The sequence below is a fragment of the Pygoscelis adeliae genome, unplaced genomic scaffold (assembly GCF_000699105.1).
Source record: "Pygoscelis adeliae isolate BGI_AS28 unplaced genomic scaffold, ASM69910v1 Scaffold358, whole genome shotgun sequence".
Lineage (NCBI taxonomy): Eukaryota > Metazoa > Chordata > Aves > Sphenisciformes > Spheniscidae > Pygoscelis > Pygoscelis adeliae.
This window is the reverse complement of record NW_008825429.1, coordinates 1946308-1973987: the sequence shown is the minus strand read 5'-3', so window position 1 is coordinate 1973987 and position 27680 is coordinate 1946308. Positions and strand designations below refer to the sequence as shown.

Here is a 27680-nt window from a genome sequence, read left to right as displayed (position 1 = left end):
ATGTTAGCATCCAACACAGGAATAATAATAAATTTATTACAATAGAAACAAACAGATAATGCATTAGTTCATGTACAAAATACTGATAGCATTCTGCTGCCTCAGTCAGTGCTTACTAAGTACCCACATTTAAAAACATCCTAAAACTGATGACACCACACAGATTTACGAAGGTCATAGCAATTTCTTGACACTACTGTAAGAGAGCCCAGCTACTCTTTAAGGTTTGCTGCACAATACAGGGAGATGGAGCAGGATATAACGGGAACATCTGAAGTTTGAAATTCTTCTGCACCAGGAAATTAAGAGTGAGCAACTTATAAGCATGGGGAAAATAAAACAATCGCACTATGCACAAAATTAGAGTTACTCGTGGCACAGGTTTTCGTTAGAAGTGCCCAACAATAAGGCAGCTGATGACTGACTTGAGTGCCCATCATAGCTCAAGGCACAAAATATTAGTTGTCAGTTCTACTCCTGAGCTATGTTGGTTTTTTTGTTTTCTTTTTAAACAAACTGATGTAGCATAGAAGCATTTTCACTGAACTGCATTAACTCCCAAAGGACACCAGACGCCTCAGAGAGACTCTTAGTAAAAGAAGAAACATAGCTACAAGCCTGCTGGACTGATTTATGTTACTAGGGCTTTATCCTGTTGGGTTTCCCCACACACACCTTTATGTACACGTTTACTGAGTTTATAGAGGAAGTCAGTGTGCACATTAATATCTCTTCTTTCTCATCAACTCACTCTTCTGGAGTGAGAAAACATGTGGTCCATGCTAACCAAAAACCGTTTTTACAGTATAAAGTAGTGTTTAAAATAAGCTATAAAATACTTTTGCTCTATTTGGTTCCCCACCCCCAAGTATAATTATCCAGATTTATCTCACATATTTGAGGGATGCCTTAAAAAGCTGTAATTTATCCCATCTCTGGGCAAAGTAAATAGCCAAAAAGATTCCTGCAACCACTGAGAAGTTTGCAAGCACATTCTAGTTGCAGCTAATTTATTCCTGGGGTAATATCAGGTCACAAAACATACAGTGTGAAAGGAATACTGGCACTGAGCAAACTTTGAAGCAAATTAGGACATTCTCTCCCTACTCCCTCTTATACCAGACTCCCTGATGGAAGTCCACAAATAATTTCTTCTCTAAGAAGACAATAAAAACTCATCCTAATACAGTCTCAAGAATCATATATACACATTTTGTATATTTGAAAATGCTGGCAGAAGTCCACAGAGGCAGAAGATAAAAAGCATGAAAGCTAAGTCTAACATCAGGTTCTCTACTGAACCTGACACCTAGAAACAAAACAACATAAGGCTTCTTTCTTCTGAAGTACCCTCCCCAAAATGCCTGTGATTTTCCAGTGGCATGTGGAAGAGGCCAGCTGTTGAGACCTTCTTTCTTGCTTCACAATTTAGAAAGTGAGATGTTACGCAGCAGAGAGGCAGGCCTGACGAATACTTTGTGCCCAGGTGTTTAAGAGTGCTGTGACTGAATGCTTGTCTGGAAGTTGCAATAGTTTTGAAGTCATGTACCGATACACTGACTGCAAAAAGGGATTGGCTGCTGGAAAAAAGATAACAGATAAATGGAGTTATAATAAAAATAAAATAAATAATAATTTAAAAAAATTAAAAAAGAGTACTGTTAGGTGTTCACATTTCCCCACTATTACCACATACACAGACCCAACAAATGTCATGCTAGCTTCCTCATACCATACTGTCTAGGGTTTTTTATCCACAGAGGGCTCTGATCTGGATAGTCCGCTGGAACGCTGAGCTGTAGTGGTGGGACATTTGGAAGATTCTTGTCATCTAGAATGCAAACACACTTCCCATCAGAACAAAGCATTCCTTGCTGGACGGAGGGGTTTTTGTGCACAATTCAGCTTGGTTTCTAGCCTCTGAACCCCAAGGAGGAACCAGGCTGTACATCTCCATTTTTATTGGAAGGCAATCTCATTGCTCACTTTAACAACACTCTTAAATTCTTGGAAGAAAAGCCTGGCAAAATACCGCCATCTCTTACACATTTCTGCACCTTGCCAATCTCACCATTTCATCAGTTGAACTTCACTAAGTTAGACACCTCATTTTTGAAAATTAAGTGCCTTATGTACTAATATTCAGGACAAAAACAGTTCAGATTTCTCAAACTAAGGGGAGGAGGAAAGAATCTATTTTCCCCACTGGAACCCAAGAGCAAAACAAGTTAATACACTATAACACTTTATGATTATTCAGCTGAGATGAAAAAAAAATGCAATCTGAATTTCTTTCTTGAACATACACCATTGTCAGTGATCATTAGTACAAATTGAAGTAGACCCTCCCAAAAATTAACTCAATATTTCTCTAGCTCTGTCCTAGTTGTTGGAGGCTGAACAATTCTCACATATCAGTATAGGTCAAATCAGGAATCAAGATTGTTGCTAGCAACAAGTAATTTTCTAGACACTAAATGAGATTACCAGTTGCAACTTCAGTGCAAAGGATCAATCAGTGTGAATGAAATCTCCAGGTGTACCCTGAAGCAGGCTGTGTAGAATGTCATGATTAAGCAGTGCTATGAGTAAGTACAGACTTCGTGCAGAAGTCACAGGTTGGCAAGATTCAAGACTGTTAGCAAAACACTCTTCAAATTTCTACAGTCAAGCTCAGCACTTCTTTCTGAATTCAGCCTTTAGTTTCTTCTTGCTTACCTAGCTTGCATATGAGATGAACTGTGCCATTATTACTGCAGTGGGAAGGGTCCAGGTTCACCAGGAATTTAGGATTTAATCTTGCAACTTCCCCTTGTAAGACATTCGGTATGGTCTGTCTTTCATCCTCTTCATATTTCCGTTTTCGAGGGGAAGCAACTGGGGCCCTATGTAAAATACAGTCCACAAAAGGACTAGGTGAAAATGTTATGCCAACACCAAGTTTGTCAAATATTTTACAGGTGTAAAAAGGAAAGATATAACTCACACCCATCCATAAGCCCATCTGTTCTTTTAATAGTTTCTACAAACAAGTATTTTTTCCTTAGATAATGAACATTTAAGACAGACAGCAGGTCAGTGATACATACGTGATTGGTGGTCCGTGAATTGCAGTCATAGCTGGCATAAATGTACGGTAAAGGGAATGGTTGAAGACTGGTGAACGAATGTTGGCCAAAACAGCATCCAAAAGTGGCTGACACAAGTACTGCTGTTTGGTGGGGGGCACTGGGGGAGGTGGTGGAGTAGGCTAAAACACAAGAGAAGCCCCTTTTGTTCTAAACATCACCAAAAAAGAAATCTCTACTATTGATTCTGCAAAATTTTATAGCAGTAAACTTCCAATGCATGAAATGCAAAGTATTCTCGAAACCGTATGCAGTAATATTAAGGTGGGGTGGGGGGAAGCCGTCCACAGCTTTCATTTAGGAAGCCTGTCCCGAAATCAGCTGCAGAAGTTCACAGAAAGAATTACTCAAGTCTTTGCACAAAGCACAAGAATTTGAAAGTTCAGTTAAAAGACACATACAGGTGACTTACATGAAGTAAGTGTTTGCCCATTTTTTCCCTGTTTTCTTATTTTGTCCAACCTTACTTGAAGTCTTAACAGCATGAGCAACAAGAAACGCAAAAAATTATCTTGCCACATCATAAGACCTTTTGGAATTAATTGCTTACTCTTGCTAGCGCAAAGCATTACATACCACAGCCATATCATTTTTCAGCTTCTCCAGAGCAATTTCGCATTTCTGCAGTGTCTTCAGAGGGCACCTGCAGAAAAGGAGAGATTTCATCACCACAGAATGGTCACCTTGGCTGAAGTGTTTCTGCTATCTGAGCCCCACAGACAGCTTCAATGCCAACATGGCTGGATGCTAAACAACAAACTTCTGGAAGAGCTGGGGAACCTGATGTCCGGCCAAAAGGAAAAAGATTTACCGTTTTGAAGGGTCAGTCAGGATATCTAAGAGACTCTTCATTTTACTCAGGTCTTTCTTCCTATCTGAAATAATATCAGACACACAAACAGTGACTACAAGAATAGATTCCATACTTGCAGACAGAAATACAGTATACTGTTAAAATTGAAAACATGAGCCAACACTGAAGAAAGTAGTGAGGATCAAAGATCTTTCAACTAATCATAAGCATATCCATTGTGTAAGCTCTATGTGTCTCAAAAACATCAGAAGTAAAGGAAAACTGATAGGAATTTAAGGATGAGGATTTCACCCACTCTTCACGTAAAATCTTTACAGTCATAGGCAAGAAAGAGCAACTAACTTTCACTGTCATTTTTAATCCCTGGAATAGAAACCATCACAAAAGGTAAGGTACTGCTTCTTTCATCAGAAGAGATAGCTGACAGAAAGAACTGCGTGACTAAATATAGGGAACCTCACCTTCATTTTTATCTATTTTATTGATCATCCTCCGGAGTGGCTCAATGTATTTTGATAGCTGTTTGAGTTTCTCCAGATACTGTTGCTCCTCTGATTGGCTAGAACTGGCTGGACTCATGACAGAATTTGGATTTCCTGGCAAGAAGACAAGACTGCATGTCACAAGGATGATAAAAGATACTGCAGAACAGCATTCTCACATTTCAGAATCTAGACCCAAAATGTGGCACTCTCAAAGTGTAGCTCACATCAAATATCCAAATCCACAACTGGATGCCTTCCACAGTTTAAGTGCTTGTCCAACCCTCTAATCTTTGTGCAGAAGTAACGTGTTCTGTGGACAGAACAGCAATTCCCATTTAATACAATTTTTTTTCGGAAAAGGTCCAAAGTTTCATATACCCATTTTCTAGGCCCTCATTTTGCCTTCAACTGGTGCATTAAACACTAAATCAACACACTGAATTTGCTGCAGTTTTCCTTAAGTCGGTGCTTTCCAAACTGCAGAGCACACAACATTGGTATGAGAAGGAGCCAGTATGTTACTTCCATTCACAGTATCAGAAACTGCTTATTACATCTGGGAGAGAGAAGAGCACAAGTGTCAGAGTACACCTAGGAAGGTGTTTTGGAGCAAAGCAGCCTGCCACCTGTGATTAAGTGGTTACATCCTTTAAAATTGCATGCTGTTGCTAAGGGTTCCTTCCTGCATGGAACAAAAAGGAATCATTCATTATGCCTCTATAAAACTTGCTCCATTAAGTATCATTCTTTTTTTAAAAGATTGGGGAAGTTAGAAAAATCCATTACATAGTTCAGTGATGAGAAGAGAGGTTTCAGCTGATTTTGATTTGAGATATCCATGATATTGTGTTATGTGGTGCATGTGACGTTCACTTACTTGCAAAGCTGGCTGCTTTGTAGACCTCTTTGAAGTTTTCATTGTGCCAAACAATAACAGGTTTCCTGGGAACTATTACAGTTACCAAAACATACACCAACTCAGGGTGTGCAGTACAGTTCTCAGATCATTTACCTGGAGTGTTTAAAGGGCCTGGGGATGGGACACTGAAGTTCTGAGGTGTTCGTGCAGCTGCTGGACTCTGGGATGGTTGTGGAGATGGACTGGGGAGAAAGCTGCTGGGTGATGGAGCTGGGCCAGAACTGAAAAATAAGCATAAAATCAAACCTGCCAGAATCTGACAAGGAAGCATGATAAGCCTGTAAGCAGATATGTTTTTAGTAAGCATCGCTATGGCACTCTTTAGCTCTGCCAATAGACTCGGTGAGGATTTCGTACACAGCTTCTTTATTTAAAATGGGGGTTTTCAGAGTGTATTCAGCACAATCCCACCTGTGCTCTCACTGAAGTTCATGTTAAAATTCATTCACTTCAGTGGAAACAGAGTAAGATATACTGAATGCTTCTGAAAACCTCACCCTTACAACACTGACAAAGGTCCTCAAAAGTTGCAGTCTAGCTCACCTGACATTTGAATTTGGCTGAGAAGTTGGCTGGCCTGGCTGAGGAGATGGCTGCGGCTGTGGTGGCGGAGGCATTGATTGGGGTGTTTGAGCTTGTTGGACAGGAGATGGGGATGACATCATGGTAATATTGTTCTGGCTGACCTGAAATGTGGAAAAAGATAAGATCAATAACAACAAAAGGGAGTACAGGATGGGAACCTAACTAAAAGGCTTTACCTATGGAGAGAAGCGTATACTCAGTCCTACAAGAAACGAAAGTGTTAGTTTCCTGTTCTCCCCTATAACGACAGTCCCACCTGTATCGCTCTTGAGGCTCTCAGAGCAGTAGTTCATATCAACTTTACTAGAAATAACCATTAAAGCTGCACATAATTTGAATAACTGTAAAATAATTGTTTTTCATTTCCCAAACCATCATGTCGCAATTAAACCATCAGAAGCACCATCTGAAAAACCTGTACGTTATTAGAACTAGAGTAAAGAAGAGCAGGAAGAAAAGACAGTTCCAATTTGAGAATTAACAGCCATAAAAAACCCTCCTTATTTTGACATTTTAATTACAGTCTTCAAAGGTCTGTCAGCCTTGACTGTAGCTTCCCAGCTGGTTTTCTTTAGTAGGAAGGAAGAAAAAAATTAAGCAAGCCAAACCACCAACATCTTGTTTAAATATTCAGCTTTGAAAAGCTGGGCAGAGATAGAAACACTCCAAACTGAAAGAGTGGGTGGAAAAAGAAAAAAAAAAAAGAAAAAAAAAAGTAGCTTGCTGACTTTTGGAGAATGATGAGGTGTGCCTGAAGGACAAAAAGATGAATAAGAGCATTTCTAGAACAGCACCAAACTCTGGGTAACAACTAAGTTTATTCTGTACACTGTAAAGTGCCAGAGCCAGATGATGCTCAAATTAGAGCAACTTCTCACATTTGTTCTAATGGACGTTTTTCCCCTTGATCACTTAAAACCAAACAAAAAAACCTGTATCATAGCCAGGAGCATGGTATAGTAATGCAGATATTAAGTGATCATGTTTGTTAAGGCACACACAGAGTTCTTATGACCAGCTATAAGTACATACAAAGATAAATTGAATTAGCCCGCAGAGGCCACATATTGTGACTCAGTAACCCATGCGTCCATTCTGTAAGGCACTGATTAGCGCCTTTATGATTTAACAACTCTGTTTCCCTCAGTCTAAACTGTTTTTAAGCAAAGGTCCCAGTAAATCCACAAGTTCCATACACTTCATAGGGACTGCAATTTGGTGTTGTCCTTCACTCACTCATTAAACATCCATCTCAATAATCCAACTAGTTCCAGAGGACATGATATTTAGCACATTAAAAAGTAAGTATTGCATGGTCTACTTTTGCATGTATGCACTGAATATGACAGGAAATGCTTTGCTTGGAATATCAGCTATGCAAGAGGGCACACTCCGCTAAAAAAAAAAAAAAAATAAAATGGGCCCAAACAATCCCCAGCTAGGTGCAGATGTAAAGCTACTGAACTTGAAGATGCTAGTTTATCATCCATTAAAGCATAGTTTAAAAATCAAATGCAGCCTGACATACTGAGGATTAAAAAAAAGAATCATAGTAACTCCATTACCTTTGCAACCTCTCCTACGAAGATAATTTCAGCCTCACTTGTTCTAGATGTTATGTTTTAAATCAGCTATTATATCTTCCTTTTCTCCACAATCAACACATACTGAGACTGTGCTTACTGTTTTTCATAGGAGGTGGATTCTTTAACAGCATGTGTCTCCTCAACAGCTGGAAAAGCATTTCTGAGATTGAAAAGCACAGTCTGCCTCCCACAGAAACCAAGCACCTCACCACTGTTTGGAAGGAAGCTAGGATGAACACTGCAAAAAGCACTCCCTGATTTTTTTTACAATTCTATTTAACATTCTATTAAACAGCAAGTGATTTAGAACTTACCCATACGGATGCTGCACCCATTTTTCACCAAGTCAAACTAAGACCACTTTTGAGTGGTTCATCACTTCCTGAAAATCAGGCCCCTTTTAAGTGTCTCAAGTTGGTTACATAAAATTACTTCTGAAAACTTAAATCCTTGTGTTTTGGGAAGGAAGGAGAAAGATTTCGTTAGGTTTTTTTGCCAGATTTAAGCTTCTGTATCTACTTCAACACCAAAGCCCCTTCACATTAATTTACAAATGTTGCAGAAAAGCAAAGAAAAGAACATGCAGCATCTACTGTGCACATAAGCATAGAATGAATTAGTTCTGATATCTTTTTTTGCACTACCCGTTCTCATTTAAGTACACGCATAGGCAAACAGCTTTCCTTCTTGCAACAGGTTTGCTCTCTGCCAGCTTCATTCCAGAATACCAAAGGCTAATGTCTAATATTAAACAAAACTGTGGCATTTTCAAAAACATGCACTCAGAAGTATGCAATTCTGAACTTACTGCCTTACTTTTCTTTGAAAGCAGTTAATTTGCTACATAAGAATTTCAGATGTCTTTCTACAGAACAGATCTAAAGACACTTTCAGCTTTAGATTTCTACATTGTTTGCAGGATATGGATTAAGTTTATAACAATTTAATGAAATTTCAACTTCTAGGGAATGCTCTTTCTAACTGACTCCCACCAAAAAGAACACTAAAAAACAAAACCCCAAAAATACCCAATAAACCCAAAAGACAAAAAAACCACCCCTCCCTCTGGAGCTTTAACTCCATTAAACTCATTTAGCTTCTTATTTAACTCCACAGTTAAGCCATGGTTACTGACCATTTGAATACCCTTCATCTTCAACATATATAAGGAAATGCAACTACATATTTTTTCACTGCAGGATGAGATTTTCTGCCTCTACAAGCATATTCATGGACAGTTATTAAAGCCCACTGAATGTGAATTTAGTCTGCAACTCTACAGTGACCTGATCGTGACACCAAGCCCTGATTTTCTGAAGTCCTGCCCAAAAGATATTTAGGCTTGCATGACAGAAAATTGCACTTAATATCCACTAAATCAAAGCTATTCTTAGTGTTTAGAGCACACCATGCTGGAAGATAAACTTAGCTATGAGGCCTACCTCCAGTTTGCTGAGTCTCAGGCAAGGAACAGCACTCAGTAGATAAGGCTAGTGAGAGTTTTTCAGAAGCTCCCGATAGCAAGAGTGTACAATATGCAGAAGCTAACGGCAAGGAAAAGGAGACTGCAACAAGGAAGTGATGGGTAATAATGAGGAACAGTAGAAACACTTTTAGTCTAAAGGAAAACTCTAGAAAGCATTTACACTACTGTACTTACGGTTTCAATGTTAAGCCAGTAAGCACAGCCTTGCCCACCATGTTGCAAACTGCATTTAAAGTTCACCATTATGCTGCTTTGTGTGACAAAATGGAAACTGCAGAGCTTCAAATAAGTTCAGGTACAGGTTTCCATGTTCCCAGTCACGCCAGTGTGCCTTGCTTTATTTTAGTATTAACTTAGTTTTACTTTTTTCCTATATTTTCAGTTTGCTGAAGATTTCTGTGCCAACAATAAATTGGAAGTTCATACTATTACAGACTGCAATAAATTTGTAGACAGAACCTGAAGGTTTGACACTAGAAATACAGGAGAATGACTGGTATTAGCACATTAGTTATCTAATTGCTAAAGCAAAAGCTAAGTATTAGATTAGTTTAATCTTTTAAAATTTCAACATCAGCAGGTTTCTTGAGTCAATCCAAATATGGTATATGAAACTTCTTTTAGCTGTTCAGAAAGTGCCACTAATATTGATTGTAGTTCATGTTTGGTAACTATTCAGGCACAAACAAACTTCAGCTAAGGAAAAAAAAAGTCAGTTCTAATTCTCTGGCAATTCCAAAGACCAGGAGATTGTGGAATACAATGCCATATCAGTAAGTATATTCTTTTGATTGAAAAGACTGTAATAGCAAAAAAAACCCCCAACCAAACAAAAAACCCACTGCAGAATCAACTAACTAAGCCTTGTGATAAAAAAAGGGCAGACTGACATTTGTGTCATATGGGATAAAAATAGCCACACAGTATTGCTATCACATCTGGTCCTTTTGTTGAAAGATATTCTTCAGTGCAATATGAAGATTCTTTTCTAAAGAGAGAAGACACTCCGAACCACCTATCACCAAGTTTAAAAAACTTCTGATACTGTAGTCAAGAAGATGGCATTAATTACTCTTAAATGAGTAATTAATAACCAGATATATGCTACAGCCCTTTAATCCTATTGTGAACAGCTGCAAGGGCTCTGATGACAAGGAAGTTATAACATATCCAACAGACAATATTATTTAAGCATTTTACAAAATTAAGAGGCATAAATGACAACATTTCTAATTTCTAATCCACCTAGAACCTGAACAAAGTGTTTTGGCAGACAGCACTAGAGATTCATGCTGATCCAGAGCTGTCAAGTACATGGCATGTCAGACTGGCTTTAAAAACGTGCTTCCCACCACCATTAAACCTCGACTCACTCACTCATCCTACCACCTGCTTAAGAGCCATTTTCACTCCAATCATTGTTCATAAATAAATTTCCTTTTTTCTTCTGCCTTCTCTAGTTGTTCAGTCTCTACATAATTTTCGCAATCCTTGGCATGCTACTGAGAGCACTCCTTGATGACCAATTCAATTGGTGTCAGAAATCAAAGTTCCTCAATAAGCACAGACATGACAGCACTAAAAGATCAGCCTATGGCACTGAATGCATAAACTAGAGGTCTTTTGTTATGACTCAAATATTAAATATAAGCCAATCTAATACTTAAATATCTATCAGAAGGCCTCATCATCAAACCAAATATTGTGAATACTTCATATGGGAGATGATTGTCTCAGTCCGTATAGACTGTGCTACAGCAAATAAAGCTCAAAGTAAATTCTCCTTCGACTCAACAGCTATGTCAGGGTTTTATTTCAGTTAACATATAAACAATGACCTGGATTGAAATGGCCATCCATCTTAAATCAGAAACAACAACAGATGTGTTTGCCTAGGTCTGCAGAATCTTTCTGGTCACTGTATCTACCTTAACAAATTCCTGAGAAGAAAAGGCTGTGCCTACTAAACTTGATGCAGCAGCACTAGGAAGCAGAGTTTCAGACATTTCCACAGCCCCATGACAAGTTTGCAAAGGAAACAAAACCACAAAGAGCAAAGAAAACTTCATTAACCCTATGAACAAAATGCAGCGGCATTAAGAACTAAAACTGCACCTGGTATTAAATTTGAAAATTAGTATCTAGAAGAACAAGATGTAAGGTTCATGAATATCAGATAGAAAAATGTAGTTGAACACTATTCCACCATCATAATATGATTTGTATTTGAACCAACACCAATCACATAGGGCTCAGCAAACTTCTGCAGAGCAGAGCCTCGTTTTGTGACTTACTGGTAAGAACTCAGTTCTATTTCATTCTAATTCTCCCCATTCCCGCTCCCCCAAAATAACACATTTTGCTTGCAAAACATGACTGTGAGGTCTTTAGCAGATCCAGACCTGCACCAGGCAGATGCAGTACTCTGACCTCATGCATCTTCTAGCAACAGCTGGATAGGTGCTGCCAGCCTACCTACACAGGTTCTTCTCTGATGCAGGTACAAGTAGAATCCTTCTGGCAGTTCCTCCTACACAACCGTGAAAGAAAATAGCTCCATTTTTCTTGGTCCCTGATACCGTGCCAAGGAGCTACTCAAACTGAAATGAGCCAAGTTTACTATTAGTGAAACAAGCATCTGTACAGAGCATGAACACAAGATAAGTAAGGTCCCAGACACAACTCAGCCAGTATGCTGCAGTACCAACTTGCAACACACTCATAAATGCACGCTTGTAGAGTACGGACAAAGACTAAACAGAAACCACAAAGTTCTCATTTGAGACTTGAATCAATTATGAACATGGAAACGTTTTAAATGTTACAATAAAGATCTATGCCACTTTAAAAATGCTTTATTTGATATACCAAGCTCTCACAAAACCTATTATTTAAAATGAAAAAGGATCCATAAAAAACCTAAACAGCCCAATACCCTGAGTAACACCAGCAAGTTAGTCGTTTGATGAAAAAGTGAACCTCCCCTTGCTTGAAAGCAAGTGCTATACAATCACGTATTGAATGCTTTGCACAATTCCTGACACAATGTGCTTTGACTCAGTAAATACCTGTGGCATTTGCTGTCCGCCCAAAGGAATGGAGCTTGGCGGTGTAGCAGACACAGCGGTGGTAGGCGGGAACCGTGGTCTTATTTGCATCCCACCTCGGGCCATAGGTGCGGTGATCATCTTTGAGGACAGAGGGACAACAGACAAAAGTAATCGCAAAACAAGAAATGCAGTGCACTGGCAGGATGAGAAGCACATGCAACCTCCAGGAATTAGGGGGAGGGGGAGCATGAAGGGAAGGTTAGTGAGCTTTTCTCTAAAGGTTAACCTAGCATGCTAGTTTATAAATCAAACTTTTTACATCCTTCCTATGCATTTTTAGAAAGCATCTAATGAATTCTAGGTATCCTGAGAGAGCTGATATGTAGATTCAGATTAATGGGTCAAGGGTTGACCATGCTATCATTTGCATGAAGGCTTTTCCTAAGTTTTGCCTGACATCTTGAATTTCTAGAATTGTTGGAAATAAGTACTCTAAGATTTTTGTCAAGGATGCTCCATATAAGAAGCTATATAATGCCATAGGTTTCTGATGTGCTTTACCCCACTGTGGATTCAAAGGATTTAGCAGTATTTGCATATGCCACTCTTAATTATAAAAGATTTTGACAGACAGTTCAACAGCATCTGTCAGTAGGAATGCTTCACAGTGAGCAAAATTTCAGACCAACCAAACCTATGACAGTATAACAGTGCCAAAGACAACAAAAAGGACTTCTGGGTTTGAAAAAGCTATTTCCTTCCTTTTACAACCCACAGAATAAGTTAAATATATCCTTGTAATTTCCATCATTTTGACAAATACCCATTCCTACTAAGCTGTGTTAAAATATTCTGTTATGAGTCCACAATCTGCCTCAAGCTTATTCATGCACTATTTGATTCTCCAGATGTATAGACTGAGCACACCCTAAAAGTGCAATCATTTAGGACAAATGATGAAGGTTAGCATTAGAATTTGTACTTTAAAATAGTCTTAGGACTATGCTACTCTGCAGTGTTTAGAAGTGCCTTTCAGAACCATCAGCCTGCATGAGCCACACATATTTAATCAGATATATCTGTACAGCCCTCTGTAAGTTAAAATTTGATATTACACCATATATGCTGAGAATTTACAGCAAATACAGCATATTTTTGAGGTAGCATTCGGGTAACTTCGGCAGATTCACTTATCAGTAAAAGAGCTTCTGTTTGGTACTTCAACAATCTACAGTAAAGTTCTCTGGGCTACTTTTTTTTCCAGCATACATACTACCAAGGAACCTACATAGGCCCTAACTAACCTACAAGTTAATGAAGTCTCCTTTCAGTAAATGGTTTGGGGCATTCTTGCTTAGTGTTCTATGTAAATGGACTGAAGCAGCCAGCAACATGTCTCTAGAGAGTCAGAGAATGCATGTGCTTACAATTGTTAAAAATAAATAAAATTAAATACAACATAGCAAGACTGAAAAAGGAAAGCAATAACTGATAAAGAAAATAGTGTCAAATTCAGCACAGCTGTTAGTTCACAACATCAGAGCAATGCAGTCCCTCTCCATCCAGGCAAAGAGGGATGGTCAGAGACAGGATTTCAAAGGGGAAACAAATGAGAGCGCTTCAGACATCACACACACATGCACATGTACACACACAGCATGCAACAGCCACCACAAGCAAACACAACCCAGCACTGGCACAAAGCACAGGTGGATGCTACAAAGTGCAGTGAAGAGCTACAGTATCAACATGAGAGCTGGTGAAGCAACACAACCCTAACAAAAAAACAAAAAAAAAAAAAAAAAAGGGAAATTGCTAGGAAAAAACAAACAAACAAACAAACATATCCTTCCAGGCACAATCACCCCATCTTAGACCCTCGTGAATGCACATGGATCTCTGGAGTGTGTGAAATCCCAGGGATGTTATGGTGACCCGCATGTCCCATCTTGGTCCTGTTTCTCATGCCACACCACCAAAGTGTGAAGATTTAGATTACTTCCTCCAAGGTCAAGGAAATCAGAAGCATATTCACAGTTTAAGTGTCTGGCAAACCACTGAATATCAGCATGACAAACTCCAATTCAAAGGCTTTCAGCTGTTTGTTGTATTGTGGTTGGTCAAACATTTATGCACATGCACACAATTTTGGTTTTGTGTTTTTTGTATTTTTTGTTTTTTGAAATGTGTGCTTTGGAAAGAAGTGTATATATAAAATGACATCAATTCCACTCTCTTAACAGAAGTAATCTATTTTTCCCATTCTCCAGCTGATTTACGTTTGTGAAACCTGTGACCCTTTGACAAAGGAGTCAGGAAAGGGGGGTTCCAAAGATTGCATCTGTTTTATGCAAAGCAATATATCCATGAAGGAGTTGTTCTTGTCAGTCTAAAAACAGAAGACAACCAGAAGTGTTCAATTACTTTTGAAAAAGTTTTAAACTGAAGGCAAATCCTCCTCCACAAGTGAAATTGATTTATCTCAGTTTGCAGAACTGAGAATTTTACCCCATAAAAACAGAGAGCAAGCAGAGGAAGAGAGTCTCCCTCCACTGTAAGATACAAACCCCATTAGTTAATAAAAATTAAGTGGAATGTAACAATTAGAATCCTGAACCTGTAATTTTCTTTCATCTAAAATCCAAAGATGCAGAATTCCATAAATATGCAGCTTCTGGTGAGTACATGTAAGTACTGTGCCACTGTCACTCCATTAAAGGCAGCTCTGATTTTCAAAGAGCAACGGCCAATCTGCATTCTGAGCACCTGGAGGAGTTGCACCAGAACAGTGATTTAACTTTTATTAATACTTAACTCCAGTTGATTACAGATTTTCTCTTGGTGCTGCAAGCACTTGTGTAGCACTCTGTGGTCACTAGGACTCTCCTTCATTTATTTATCAGCTTCACCTGTGAGTTATACACTCACAAGGACTAGACACCCAAGCAGGGTAACATTGACCTGCATGGTGTCTTTGCGACTTCAGAGAAGAACTTCAAAATTCACATGGATCCATGTTTAAACCTGGGATTGCTTTTACTTTTATGTAGGAAGGATGAATAGAAACTTTACAGAAAAGGAAAAACGCAGCCATATCAACCAAAATTCCCAGTCTGAAAGCCCCTAGAGGCTAAGTTTAAATGTAACAAGCGAAGATTAGGATAGGGTTTGTTTATAACAAAAGCTTCCCTGAACCAAATGAAGAAATTAAGGCAGATTTAATAAAAATGCTGGTGCTAGTGAAAAAATGTTCTAAATACAAAGCAAAATCTACTCTTAAAAGAAACTTCTCATAAATTAAAGAAAATCCATATACGCTCTCAACACCGAAGCTGCATTGTAACATTGTACACAGCCACAATCTTAAAACTAAATATTATATACAGAAAATATTTACACAAGTACAAGAAACCCGTTTAATTATTGGACTTCACAGCATTAAGTGAATTTTAGTAGACTCATATTGCAATGGCATGAACAGAAATGGAGTAAAGCCTGTATGTGAATTTTCTAAACTCCATCCGTGATAGATAATGAGCAATCCCTGAGTTTACTACATGTCTGAATAAAGCTGCAATACAAAACCCGCTGTGAACCATCTTATCACCCTAAACTTTTCAAATGCACCGTGCATTTAAGCCACTGGCATATAAATTCACTAAATGGGGCAAGAATTAAGTTGACTGTACATAAGCACAATCCATCTGCTTAGGAGTTGAAAAGAGCACCATTAAGTTAGTAAAAAGAAAAAAAGTCAGAGTCTCCTTCCAGTCAGCCTAAGTCCCTGCAGCTTCCACCTGGAAATTATTTAAGAAACAAACAGAAGTTTTAATTCACATTTCAACTGTAGAAAGAATTCTGCATTGCTGCCAGTACTGTACCAACTGTACTTACCACTGCTCAGCTTTTACATCCTGTGTTACGTTGACACAAGCAAAAGGACCAATACAGAAACAGAACTTAGCCACCAACAAGGATGTGGGCCACATGAGAGTTATGATGGTACAAGACACTATTCCTGATACAAGTCTGGGAGATGTATGTTGAAGAACCAATAGTTATCACAGTCCATGTAAAAAGCTTCCAAATGTCTTATTGAATCTATAATATTACTTGTGCCCTGAAGGGAAAATGGTGCATGCAGACATGGAACGTCTGGGTATATGAAAAGAACTCTGCCGTTAATCCTAGTCAACCCCATTTCATCTGTCTGCCTCAGTCTCTTCATCTACAAAGTGGTGATAATTGTACTTACCCATATCTGTAAAATGCCTCAATATGAAACACTACAGAGGTAAGCCACGAAAGACTATTTCATATTCTGGTGGAAAATGGGATGAGAGGTTCAGCTCAAGCCATTCCCAATTTTTTTCCCCATGTCTCCTTCATACCAGACACACATCAAGGAACAATCACTGGGGCTACAAGTGTATTGCGGGATAAGAAAACTGTGTTAGACAATAAGCTTTCACCCAGCACTTTTTTTTTTTAAAATGTAACTCTGCACTTGTGACACATGCCATTTTTTCTTCACAATTCACATCCAGAACAAGAGCAATCTATAGCTACTGCCCATTTCACTCAGAAAAAGAATGAAAGATGAAAGGAATGGAGTGCAGAGAGATTTCATCGTCTATATTATTTTTTATGGTTGATACATGGAGATGGAAGGTAAATCACATGTGAGTAAAGATAGCAGGCAAAGATTCACAGTACAGAAATCAGTTTACACAACAAAGCAGTCACCTAAGAAAGTTTAACGAAAGAAGAGGTGATACACTCCAGGTACCAACAGTCAGACTTGTAGCGTGACCACAGTAGGCCATCTTATTGATGTGAATTCCTGCATCAGTACAGACAACAATCTTACCTACCCAGGACAGAGAGCATGCACAGAGAGGTTGTCAACGAAATCCTGCCTCTGACTCCAGGCAAAGGAGAAACAGCATAAAAGCCCATATCCCGTATAAAGGGATGACCAATGTCAGACCCCTCATCAGAAAGCCACCAGAAACCCATCTCCATGCTCATCTCTAGCATGCACTTGCTACAGGCCTATAACTAGTGATACTGGCTCCTGGGCCCTTACCTGCCCTGAAGCTCCCATCTGAGCAGCTTGGGCCTGAGCTGCTTGCACTGCTGCCGCTGCCTGCTGCTGCTGGACCAGCTGAGCTCTTACCTTCGGTATGAAAAGAAAGAATGAAGTAAACATACATATCTGATTAGGATATGACACTTCTGTTTCAGCTATATTGACTATACTCATAAAAAAGGGTGTGGAGACAAGATCAGCCTCACATACATACTCTTCCTAGAGTTTTTGAGCTTTCTTCATGAAAACAAGTTCCCATGTTTCTAATGTTTAGAACAGCCTTCCCATAGACTGTGCACCCAAGATTCAATTTCTTCTTGCAACTTCTTCCCTGTACTATCAGGTCTTCCTATAACAATACTAGATACTTCAGCTTTCTGGCAAACATAGTTAACCACACACGTGTTGATTTCCCTCAAGCACACTGTGTTAAGCACCTACCAATGGCCAGCATTTCAAATGTTTATACACTCATTACGACTGTCAGTGTGATGTACATCTAACTACTCCTGGCTTAGCTGGTAGGAGCACAAAGTGGATGTATCAACTCGTCCATGTGGGGTCAATAATTTCTGAAGTGTGGCTGACACTCCACTACTCCCCAGCAAGGCCCAAAGAAAAGCAGGTCTTGGGATTACGTCTGAGCTCAACAGCACATATGAAGCCCAGAAAAAACTGACTGTAATGCAACAGTTCAAAAAGCTGCAACATTAAGAGGATGACCCAGCAAGAAGTTCAACAGAGTAAAACTACTGTCTTGTACACATTCTCTTCAAGGCAGGAACTACCAGTATCTTAAACTTTGACCAAAACCTCTAAACATGGCAGCAGAAGCAAAGCCAGCATGCTAGAGAGCCAACACTGGCTCCAGTGACATGCACTAGGCACTTCAAAGCACTTGCTCATGTTCTAGAACAGCAAACATCATGGAGGTGATTCTTCTTTAACCAGAGTTTGTTTCTTTTTCTTTTTTCTTTCACTTGTCCATTCAAGAGTAAGACAAGAAATTATTTTTAAATATTAGCTGCATAAATGGTTTTCACAGATTTCCAGAAGTCCTACTCTTAGACACAAAACTGTTCTCTACTGGCAGGCCCAGACATAAACCTTTAAACTCTCCATATTCATAACATGCTAACTACAGATCTCTTAAAAAGCCATGTTTTTTCCGACTTCATTATTAGCAAAAGTCAAAGAATTTTTTTTGTTTCTCTAGAGGATCATAATGAACCAACAATCAGCTGGTCACTAGCCCTTACCTGCATTGCTTTTAATTGCTGTGGTGTAAGAGTAACAGGCATAACCTGACTAGGAATTTGTCCTGAGATTGCCTGTGGCTGAGATACCATGGGCTGGGGTTGAGGCTGGGATTGTGGTGGAAGCTGAGACTGTTGTGCCTGAGCAACCTGTTGTTGTTGTTGCTGTTGCTGCTGCTGTTGCTGCTGTTGTTGCTGCTGCATCTGTTGCATCTGCTGTTGCATTACTTGTTGAGGTGGCTGCTGCTGTATCTGTTGTTGTGGTATTTGTTGCTGCTGTTGCTGCTGCTGTTGCTGCTGCTGTTGTGCCTGCATAGCCTGTGCTGCCTGCAGCTGCTGCATTTGGGCAATTCGCTGTAGTTGCTGCTGCTGCTGCTGCTGCTGCATCTGAAAAGCAGGAAAAGCCAGGATGCTAAAGCTTCCAGCAATGCGATAGCAGCCTTATTTTTATAGCATAAACCAAGAGCAAACAGAATCCTAATACATTAGTCTGAGGTTTTAAGTCCAAAGCGAAAGCCCAACCTTTCTATGCACTCGCTCTTCATATGTCTCAACTCTACATAGTGCACATCCCGTGGTTTCAATATTACAAGCTTGTCTCACTACTAAAACAGTTTTCAGAAGCAAAGATGAAGTCCATCAGCTTCTCCTGTACAAATGGGCTCAGAAGCACTTCTTCAAATGTAACCAGCCTGCATCAGCACCACTATTTACCAGGAACTGCACAAGAGCACGACAGCTGAAGTTTCCTCTTCTGCTTTTGTGCCTAAGGATGATATATATATATATATATTAAAATATATATATATATAAATATATATATATATAATGTGCTCGGCACACTTTTTAAAGTGGCAATGTGTAATTCACACAGTGACAAAACAGCCACTATTTCTAGAGTAACACAAGTGCTTTTGGTTCTTTCCCACATCCCTGTTCTTGTCAGAATGAAAGACTATCCTGATGTTTATAAAGAGAAAGAGACAAAGGTTTTAATTCTCTATTGCTATGACAGAAGAAAGCAACCAAACGACTGTTAAGCCCTTCCTCTGGGATGTAATCTATTGTTGCCAATTAACTTGCAAGTCTAAACTGAAGTCCTACCCCAAAATGGAAACACGTTAATAACAGGCAAAGCTGATATTCAGTACTTCCATGCAAGCCAAGCCTCACTTGACAAGTAACTGAACACAGATCACCGCAATTGCCACTGTAATTGTTTGTCATCACCTGCTGTTGGTTTTGCTGCTGCTGCATCTGCAGTTTCAGCATGTGCTGTTGCTGCTGCTGGACGGCTTGCAACTGCTGTTGTTGCTGCTGCTGCTGCTGGGCTGCTGCAGCTGCTGCTGCCTGCTGCTGCTGGACCTGAAACTGTTGTTGCATGGCTGACTGCTGGGCCTGGAATTGCTGCTGCTGCAAAGCCACCTGCTGCTGCTGGAATTGCTGCTGCTGCTGCTGTTGCTGCTGAGCTATCTGCTGAAGCTGAAGTTGGGCTAAAAAGAAGGTAGACTGTACTTAAAACATGAGACCCAAACAGTGCGAGAGACAGTTACCCAGTATAACTCACAATAATTGAAGATAATCCCTGAAGTACATTAATGTTCTTTGTTAGCAGCATATGCTTTTGCATCCTCAAATGGATGAGGCACAGTAACAGCATAATTAGTGACACTTCCTTCTACCAACTTCTAATTCTCACTGCCTATATTGAGTCAGCAACCTAGGTAAAGAATGTAAAAATGTGCAGGAGGAAATATGCACAGAGGTCACCAGCAGGAAGCATTGTACCCATAGAAAACATAGGTGAGCTCTACAAAAACAAAGTTCTGAAGTTGACATCTTGTAGGACGAAAGAAACATGGCTCATACAACAGCTAGACTGTTCCTCGCTATATTAAGACAGACATTTATCCCATTAGGTAGGAGTATTTGAAATCAATTCTTCCTGCAGTTCACTTGGCTGATTTAGCCAGAAGTACGAAATCTCTTCAGCACCCTTTCCTTGTTGAAAAGTTATGTACTGAAAGGCTGATCTAACAATTACAGTGGCTGAAGCAAACTGAATACTTACTCTGCTGAGTAGCTGTAGAGACACCAGGCATACCATGAGGGGCCATTCCTGAGGTTCCAGGAGGCTGCTGCTGCCCTGGGAGACTCATCTGTTGTCCCATTGGGCCAAGGCCACTCATCCCACTCATCGGTGCGCCCTGAGCTCGGGAAGCCATGCCCATTCCAGGTGCCCCTGCTGGGGGACCCCCAGTTAGATTCTGCAGGGCATTCATCGGATCTACAAAGAAAATAGTTACCAATATGCAGCCAGACATGCAACTGCCTCCCCAAAATCCTCTGTTCTCCATGATCCACCCTCTGATCTGTCAGCTTCAGACCATGACTAGATCCAATACCCTGAGAATCTAACATTCACTGCTCTGCCTGCGAGACCACAGGAGGCTTCTGGCACATCTTTGCCTCTCTGTAAATAGAGTGAAGATTATTTAAGCACTTCAGATTTGCAAAGTTCCAAATAGATTCTAAATACATCAGAGAAAAGGAACTTATTAGCCACCTCTGAATTTATATGCAAGTCAAAACAAATTGCCAACAAAACTCCATGAGGATATCCAGCTTGTAACCTCAAAAATCAAGAGAGTCCCACTGTGGATCCAATTAACCTCTTCCTCCTGAGGTCAACAAGGAGAAGCAGTGCTCAGACCAGAAGAAGTGCTTTGCTATACAGTTCCCCCCATAACATCACGTTTATTATGCTGTGGATAAATTCAGTGCCTTTCAAGACAACTGTCATAATCTGAATCCTGGGCACACAGAAAAGTGAAGTCGAAGAGGGAATGGCAATTCAAGAGGGCAAAACACAACACTGGGTGCAGAAGCAACATTAATCAGGTACAGAACGCAACACCCCCTCTTTCTTAAGAATACTTATAAAATAATTTCCAGCTGTCTAGGCTGGATGTTAATCAATCACAGACACTGCGTATTTAGCCTACAGGGGGATAAAAATAGAGGATCATACTCTGTCCCTAACATACACTGCTGTAAGAATTAGCACAGAGGCAGAAGACATCATCAGATCTAACCTCAGTCAAATGGCAGAGTGCGTACGCCCCACAAACACAACGCTTGCCTCTGATGCAACACACTGAGGAACCCAGAGCCGGTAACAGGGAGAAACCTGGACTGCTCAGCAGGAGATTATTTTCAATCACTCTTGTTATTTTCTTTGTACGAAAGTACAAACAGGGAAACAAACAAGTCTCCTGTGTTACATCCAAAACACTGTCCAAGCCTGTCACCCTCATCACTGAACACCAAGACTATCATGCTACCTTTCCTTTCCAGCAGCATTTAATATTCCAGCTAGGGAATGCACAGCCTTCTTATTCTTAGTATACCATAGCCCTGATTTCTAAGCTGTTCTATTTAGAAAGGGGGGGGGGCAGAATTTAAAAAAAAAAAAAAGAGTTCTTACCACTGACTGAGGCTTGAGATTTCTTATTGTCTGCAAAGGAAGAACAATTAAGTGCCTTTGTTAATCTTGTCACACATAAATTTTGCCCTTCAGATATACTCTCTACAAAAATATATATTCACATAATAATTTAAAAAATAAAAAAAAAAATCACTGTCTACTGTAGCTCTAACAAAATACATTAACCTAAGCCAATTTAGTAACCAGAATGGTCTAGGCTGGATGTTAATCAATCACAGACACTGCGTATTTAGCCTACAGGGGGATAAAAATAGAGGATCATACTCTGTCCCTAACATACACTGCTGTAAGAATTAGCACAGAGGCAGAAGACATCATCAGATCTAACCTCAGTCAAATGGCAGAGTGCGTACGCCCCACAAACACAACGCTTGCCTCTGATGCAACACACTGAGGAACCCAGAGCCGGTAACAGGGAGAAACCTGGACTGCTCAGCAGGAGATTATTTTCAATCACTCTTGTTATTTTCTTTGTACAAAAGTACAAACAGGGAAACAAACAAGTCTCCTGTGTTACATCCAAAACACTGTCCAAGCCTGTCACCCTCATCACTGAACACCAAGACTATCATGCTACCTTTCCTTTCCAGCAGCATTTAATATTCCAGCTAGGGAATGCACAGCCTTCTTATTCTTAGTATACCATAGCCCTGATTTCTAAGCTGTTCTATTTAGAAAGGGGGGGGGGCAGAATTTAAAAAAAAAAAAAGAGTTCTTACCACTGACTGAGGCTTGAGATTTCTTATTGTCTGCAAAGGAAGAACAATTAAGTGCCTTTGTTAATCTTGTCACACATAAATTTTGCCCTTCAGATATACTCTCTACAAAAATATATATTCACATAATAATTTAAAAAATAAAAAAAAAAATCACTGTCTACTGTAGCTCTAACAAAATACATTAACCTAAGCCAATTTAGTAACCAGAATGCTACATAAACAATGGAAAAAAGCAAAAATACAGGAAAAAATTAGGAAGGTAGAAAAAGTAGTAAGTTTAAATAATTTCTCAAAGACTTTTCAATTATAGATGGATGTGTAAAAGAAACAGTATTTAGAAATTAAGCATGTATATTACAGGAAAATTTTTAAAGCAACTTGTGAAGAGTCACATGCAGAACCACACATACAAACCCTAAAATTTACTCTGGTTGGGAGAATGGGATGAGCAACCTCATTACTGAGAAAAGCAAACAAACAAAACCAATTACTTACGAATATCTCGAAAATGGATAATAAGTCTGGCCACAAGAGAAAGATATTCTTCCTAAAGGTGAAAAATGAGGATTTTAGCATAGGCAATAAAAGCATTGCAGCCATGACTTTCTGGTTGTTCAGTATTCTTCCTCAACATAACAGATTTTACTTTACAATGTCTATGGGCTTTTCAAAGCAGTTCACTTGCAAGGAACAGTCTGTTCATTAACTAAGTGAGAATGTTTTTACTAATAGGTCATTGTGGTTGATGGTACAAGAAGGCCAAGAAACCACAAAATTCACTGGAAAGAACCTCTGTGACAGTCACACTAACAAGATCACAATATGTGAACATAATTATAAACCAATACATCCTTTTTTCACTTCTTATCCACTCTAATTCCTTTTTCTTGAGGATTGAACCTGCTTACTTGGTACACTGACTTACTTTAGTCCTTGAACTATGTCATAGTCATACTACCAGAACTTTTTTTACGCTAAGTTAGTATTACAAATACAAGTAAGTTAACAACTTTAAAGACTAACATATGATAGAAGTGTCAGAAGTGAAAAGACAAATATTCTTTGCAGCATTTTATTAGTGTGCTTCATAGTGTGCAAGAGAAACTGCACAGGGCTGAGATAGCCTTCCTGCTCATGAAACTACCAACTCACCAGTGAGGATGCCATCAGCAGGCATAAATTTGTGCCATCAGCATTATAAAATTTTCACCAAGACAAGTTCTATCTCAAATATGGCTTGTTTGGAGACAGCAACACTTCCCAATTTCTCATAAGGCAGCTCCAGTAAAGAAGTTTACATTTTTGTAGAGTCTAGAATTGTACATGATAACCAGACTTTCACAGAGGACACAGGACTTCCCTTGGTCTTACTCTTGACGCAGCCTTTTCATTGATATCTTAGTCTCTCCTGACCACCAAACTGGTCATACGGAATGGTGCTACACTGTAGATAAAGGAAATTCTATGCAATTCACTAAACACAAGTCTTCAGACAAGAATTAAGTATGGTCCCCATATATGCATTAAATGCTGCAGCATCAGCAAAGCTGTCTTGGACTGAGGTCTAGTTTGATGCATATATTGGATGCAAAACACCTCACTTCCCTTCAGGGTAAAAGAAGCACATATAAATCAAAAATTTTGTGTAACTATGTACTGTAAGCAGAGACAGTTAACTAAGTGCATTTGGTTTGCTATTTCTATGGGTTGTTCCAAACTACTTTTGACACCCCAGTAACTTCTGGAAACAAACAGAGATGCTTTACCCTTGTTTTGGCCTTCATAAACACATGACTCTCCATATCTTTGCTGGATTTATTATGGGCAACACCAGCCTTCCTCATAGCTTCATCACTGAAAAAAGAGGAAAAACACAAGGCTGGGTATTAATTGAGGACATCGGAAAATACTTTCTGTAGTTAGGAAGGTCTGTAAAACAGCTTTTCACCCCTCTCTCATTTATCAATTTAAAAAACAAACAAAAAACCCCAAAAAACCAACCACCACATACATTACTTAAAATCGCCACCCTTTAAAATTTTTTCAAATAATGGAGGAAAAAAGCCAACTAATTTCTAAAAGGCAACACAAATATTCTTTGCAGAAATTCAAGAACAACTGCTAAGCAAGTCATTATTTTACCACCTGATGTATTATTTTGACAAAATACCAGGACCTGTTCATTTGAGGAAAGCTGAATGACAGGATTAATGTAATCCATGTTTGGTGAACAATGGGCTTGAGCCTGCCTAGTGTCAGGCATTTCCAAAAGAATCGTCTAAACATAAGGTGGAAGAACTAAAAATAAAAAAAAGATAGCCTAAAGGCATAGAGGTTTGACCAACGAGTGAGAATAATGAGTAGGAGCACTGATCAGGGGCAGAGAAGAGCAGAGGTGCAGGGATGTGCAGGGCAGGGAGCGGACAATCACCATGAAAGCAGCAGGTGAAGCAATAAGATGAAAAGAAGGCCCTGTTGATAGGAAGTTGAGGGGAAGAAAAAGAACAGGTTTGGTAAGAAAGAGCTTTCAATTCCCTTACTGTTCTTTCCCATTTACCAGCCAGAATCACGGGGACTCGCTGTCCTTTCTCCATCACACCTCTAGTAAATTGGATCTAGATCTGGATGGGATATTGAACATGCAAGATGAAAAGGAAAAAAAAACCCAAATACCCATAGAAAAACACACATTGCTAAGGACACAGGTGGAAAAGAAGGGGCATTCTCAGTACATCAAAAAGTAGCAAGCAATTCAACTATGAAACATGCAACAAGATAAAGATGTCCTAAAATGAGGAGTTCAGTCAGGTGAACAGCCCTATTCAAACCCTCCGGGCATTCTCATTCTTGGAAACATTTCACTTCACTGCAAAACCTGTTCTGTTTTAAAGCAGCCTAGCAGCTACAGTCTAAATTCCACAAACAATTTAGCAGGAAATACTTTCACCTTGTAATTAACATCTCGGCAACTTATTTCTCAGTAACTACTGCTGCATGAGCAACTACCCTACACTAAATGCATGTTAGGGTAGTGATCCCTGAAAGTTTCAGCCAGTCTGAAGGGGGACTACTGTTTTCTTCCCCCTGAACTTCTACCACCTCCCATGCAGCAGGAACGATGCTTGCATGAGCAGTAAACTGTTTCAGCTTCCTGAATTAACTCAGTAACACAGTCACAGAAGTGAGAAGAGCTGACGCTATAGCCTCAAAATGCAGGAGCTTGGGCTGCCACAACTCACACCCTTGCTTTGCAAACTAGTAGCCTAGTAGCATACATCCAACCTGTTGCAGGCTGTAAAGTAGAAGACAGTACATAGCTACCTGCTGTAAGGCTCTCTCATGGTAACTTGTTCGCATGGTCTGGGCAGACACTAAAAAAAATGCTGTTTATAATGAAGGTTATTTAAAATGAAGCGGAATCCGAACATAATGCAGAATAACTATTCCTCCATGTGCAAACAAGCCTTGAAGTGAGCTGCTCATAAAAGAGCTCTGCTGCAGAGGAAGAAGCTATATCCAATTCTTTACTGACACTTCCCTTTTTTAATGCTTTCCCTTTCAGAAAGGCTGCCTCTAAATCCACACTACTCTCTGAATCCTCCTTAACTTCTTGGTCCCATGGTACAATGACAATGCCTCTCATTTTGAGAGCACCAAGAACTGAGTGGGCAGAAAGACCAGAAAAAGATTATGCAGAGGCAAGAAAAGGAAGTAACATGTAGGTAGTACTAAGTGGCTGTGATACAGACAGTGATCCATGTGGTATCAGGAACTTGAAAAAAAAATCCACAGCAAAGAAGTTATTACTTTTATATGTATCTACCATTTCCTTTTGATGTTATAGAACATGAAAGACATTTTATAATGACTACATCTGCATTACCAATAATGTCACTGCAAGCGCTCCATGTCATATCTGTTAGCATTCCAATAAGTGTTTAAACTAGGAGGAAGAGAAAAACACACAACCTGTTCTTTGTGCACATATTCATCTGCAATCAACATGAAAATATTTACGTTAAAAGACTGGGAAAGTCACTAAAAAAAAAAAAGCCATAGCTTTAGCATCGAGTTAAGGATACCACATAACATATCATATCCTTGCAGAGCACCAAACTCAACAAAACTCTGAAAATTAGATGGTACCAGCCAATTCAGCCTTCATCTGCCTCATAAGCACTTACTAAAAATATCATAAGATGCACACTAAAACTTTGCCTTTTTCATTTCATGCAGAACACTCAAAGTTGCGGTTTCACAAGATGCTGTTTCAACACCAACACCAGCTTCAGGAATTCCCCCTCCACTCCCAAGAAGCTTATTTCCAGCCCAACAACATGCAACCTCTCACTCAGGCCAGCTGGTGTAGTTGAAAAATCTTGCAGAACACGTTCTCCTTCAAAGCTATACCAGCTCCCCTATCCAGTTCACACCATGACTGCATGAATCAGTTGTTCCAATGAAACAAAAGGGCAATGAGTTCCAGGGCCAAAACCACATTAAGCCATGTAACATCACCAAATGCTGCCTCATGAAATAGACTATTTGATCACTACGACACTCAGTTCAACCAACCTTTCCTGCTTAAAACAACTTCCTGCTTAAAACAACAAGGGGGGGGGGGGGAAGCATGCTGTTAAGCCATTAGCCACATCTATACACATTACAAGGTTTAAAAACCTCCAAGTAAACACCAACAAATACATTAAAAACTTTAATCACTTCATCTTGTGCACATGATGCTGTCCCACACAACATTTCTGTTAGATACAGATCAGACACAACAAATTTCATCAATAGCAGCCCTCACTGCAGGAATACCCACATAACACCATAGACCAGCAGAAGACCCAAAACAGGAATCACTCATATTACTTTATTCACATTTACTGGACAGGTCACGTAAAGGCCTGAAGGGCCTCGGTCCCCAGAACACCACCTTCAGCTACAGAGGGGAAAGTAAAGGACAATCCAGCCTCCCCAAGGCCTTGTTCTAGCATTACCTTTCTTTCCAATTCTGCAGTGATGAAAAAAACCCTTCCCACTGCACAA

At 39.6% G+C, this 27680-nt stretch overlaps 1 protein-coding gene across 1 annotated transcript; it reads right to left on the bottom strand.

Annotated features, from left to right (window-relative positions):
* On the bottom strand, positions 1 to 27680 carry MED15 (mediator complex subunit 15). The gene is made up of 19 exons (XM_009330770.1): positions 27632 to 27680; positions 24395 to 24482; positions 23124 to 23175; positions 22629 to 22658; positions 20473 to 20688; positions 19767 to 19894; positions 19632 to 19727; positions 18405 to 18782; positions 17143 to 17220; positions 12072 to 12191; positions 5890 to 6032; positions 5440 to 5567; positions 4404 to 4538; positions 3940 to 4003; positions 3705 to 3771; positions 3090 to 3250; positions 2719 to 2885; positions 1733 to 1831; positions 1 to 1580 (listed from the first exon to the last, which is right to left on the bottom strand). The coding sequence occupies exons 2-19, from the start codon at positions 24470 to 24472 to the stop codon at positions 1444 to 1446; spliced, it is 2277 nt and encodes a 758-aa protein (XP_009329045.1). The 5' UTR covers positions 24473 to 24482; positions 27632 to 27680; the 3' UTR covers positions 1 to 1443.

Excerpts from the sequence above, each read along its gene's own strand:
- MED15 (XM_009330770.1), bottom strand. The coding sequence starts at position 24,472 with ATGAGGAAGGCTGGTGTTGCCCATAATAAATCCAGCAAAGATATGGAG. Across the intron at positions 6,033-12,071 it reads GCGGACAGCAAATGCCACAG|GTCAGCCAGAACAATATTAC; the intron begins GTATTTACTGAG and ends TCCACATTTCAG. Across the intron at positions 1,581-1,732 it reads AAAAAACCCTAGACAGTATG|CAGCCAATCCCTTTTTGCAG; the intron begins GTATGAGGAAGC and ends TCTTTTTTCCAG.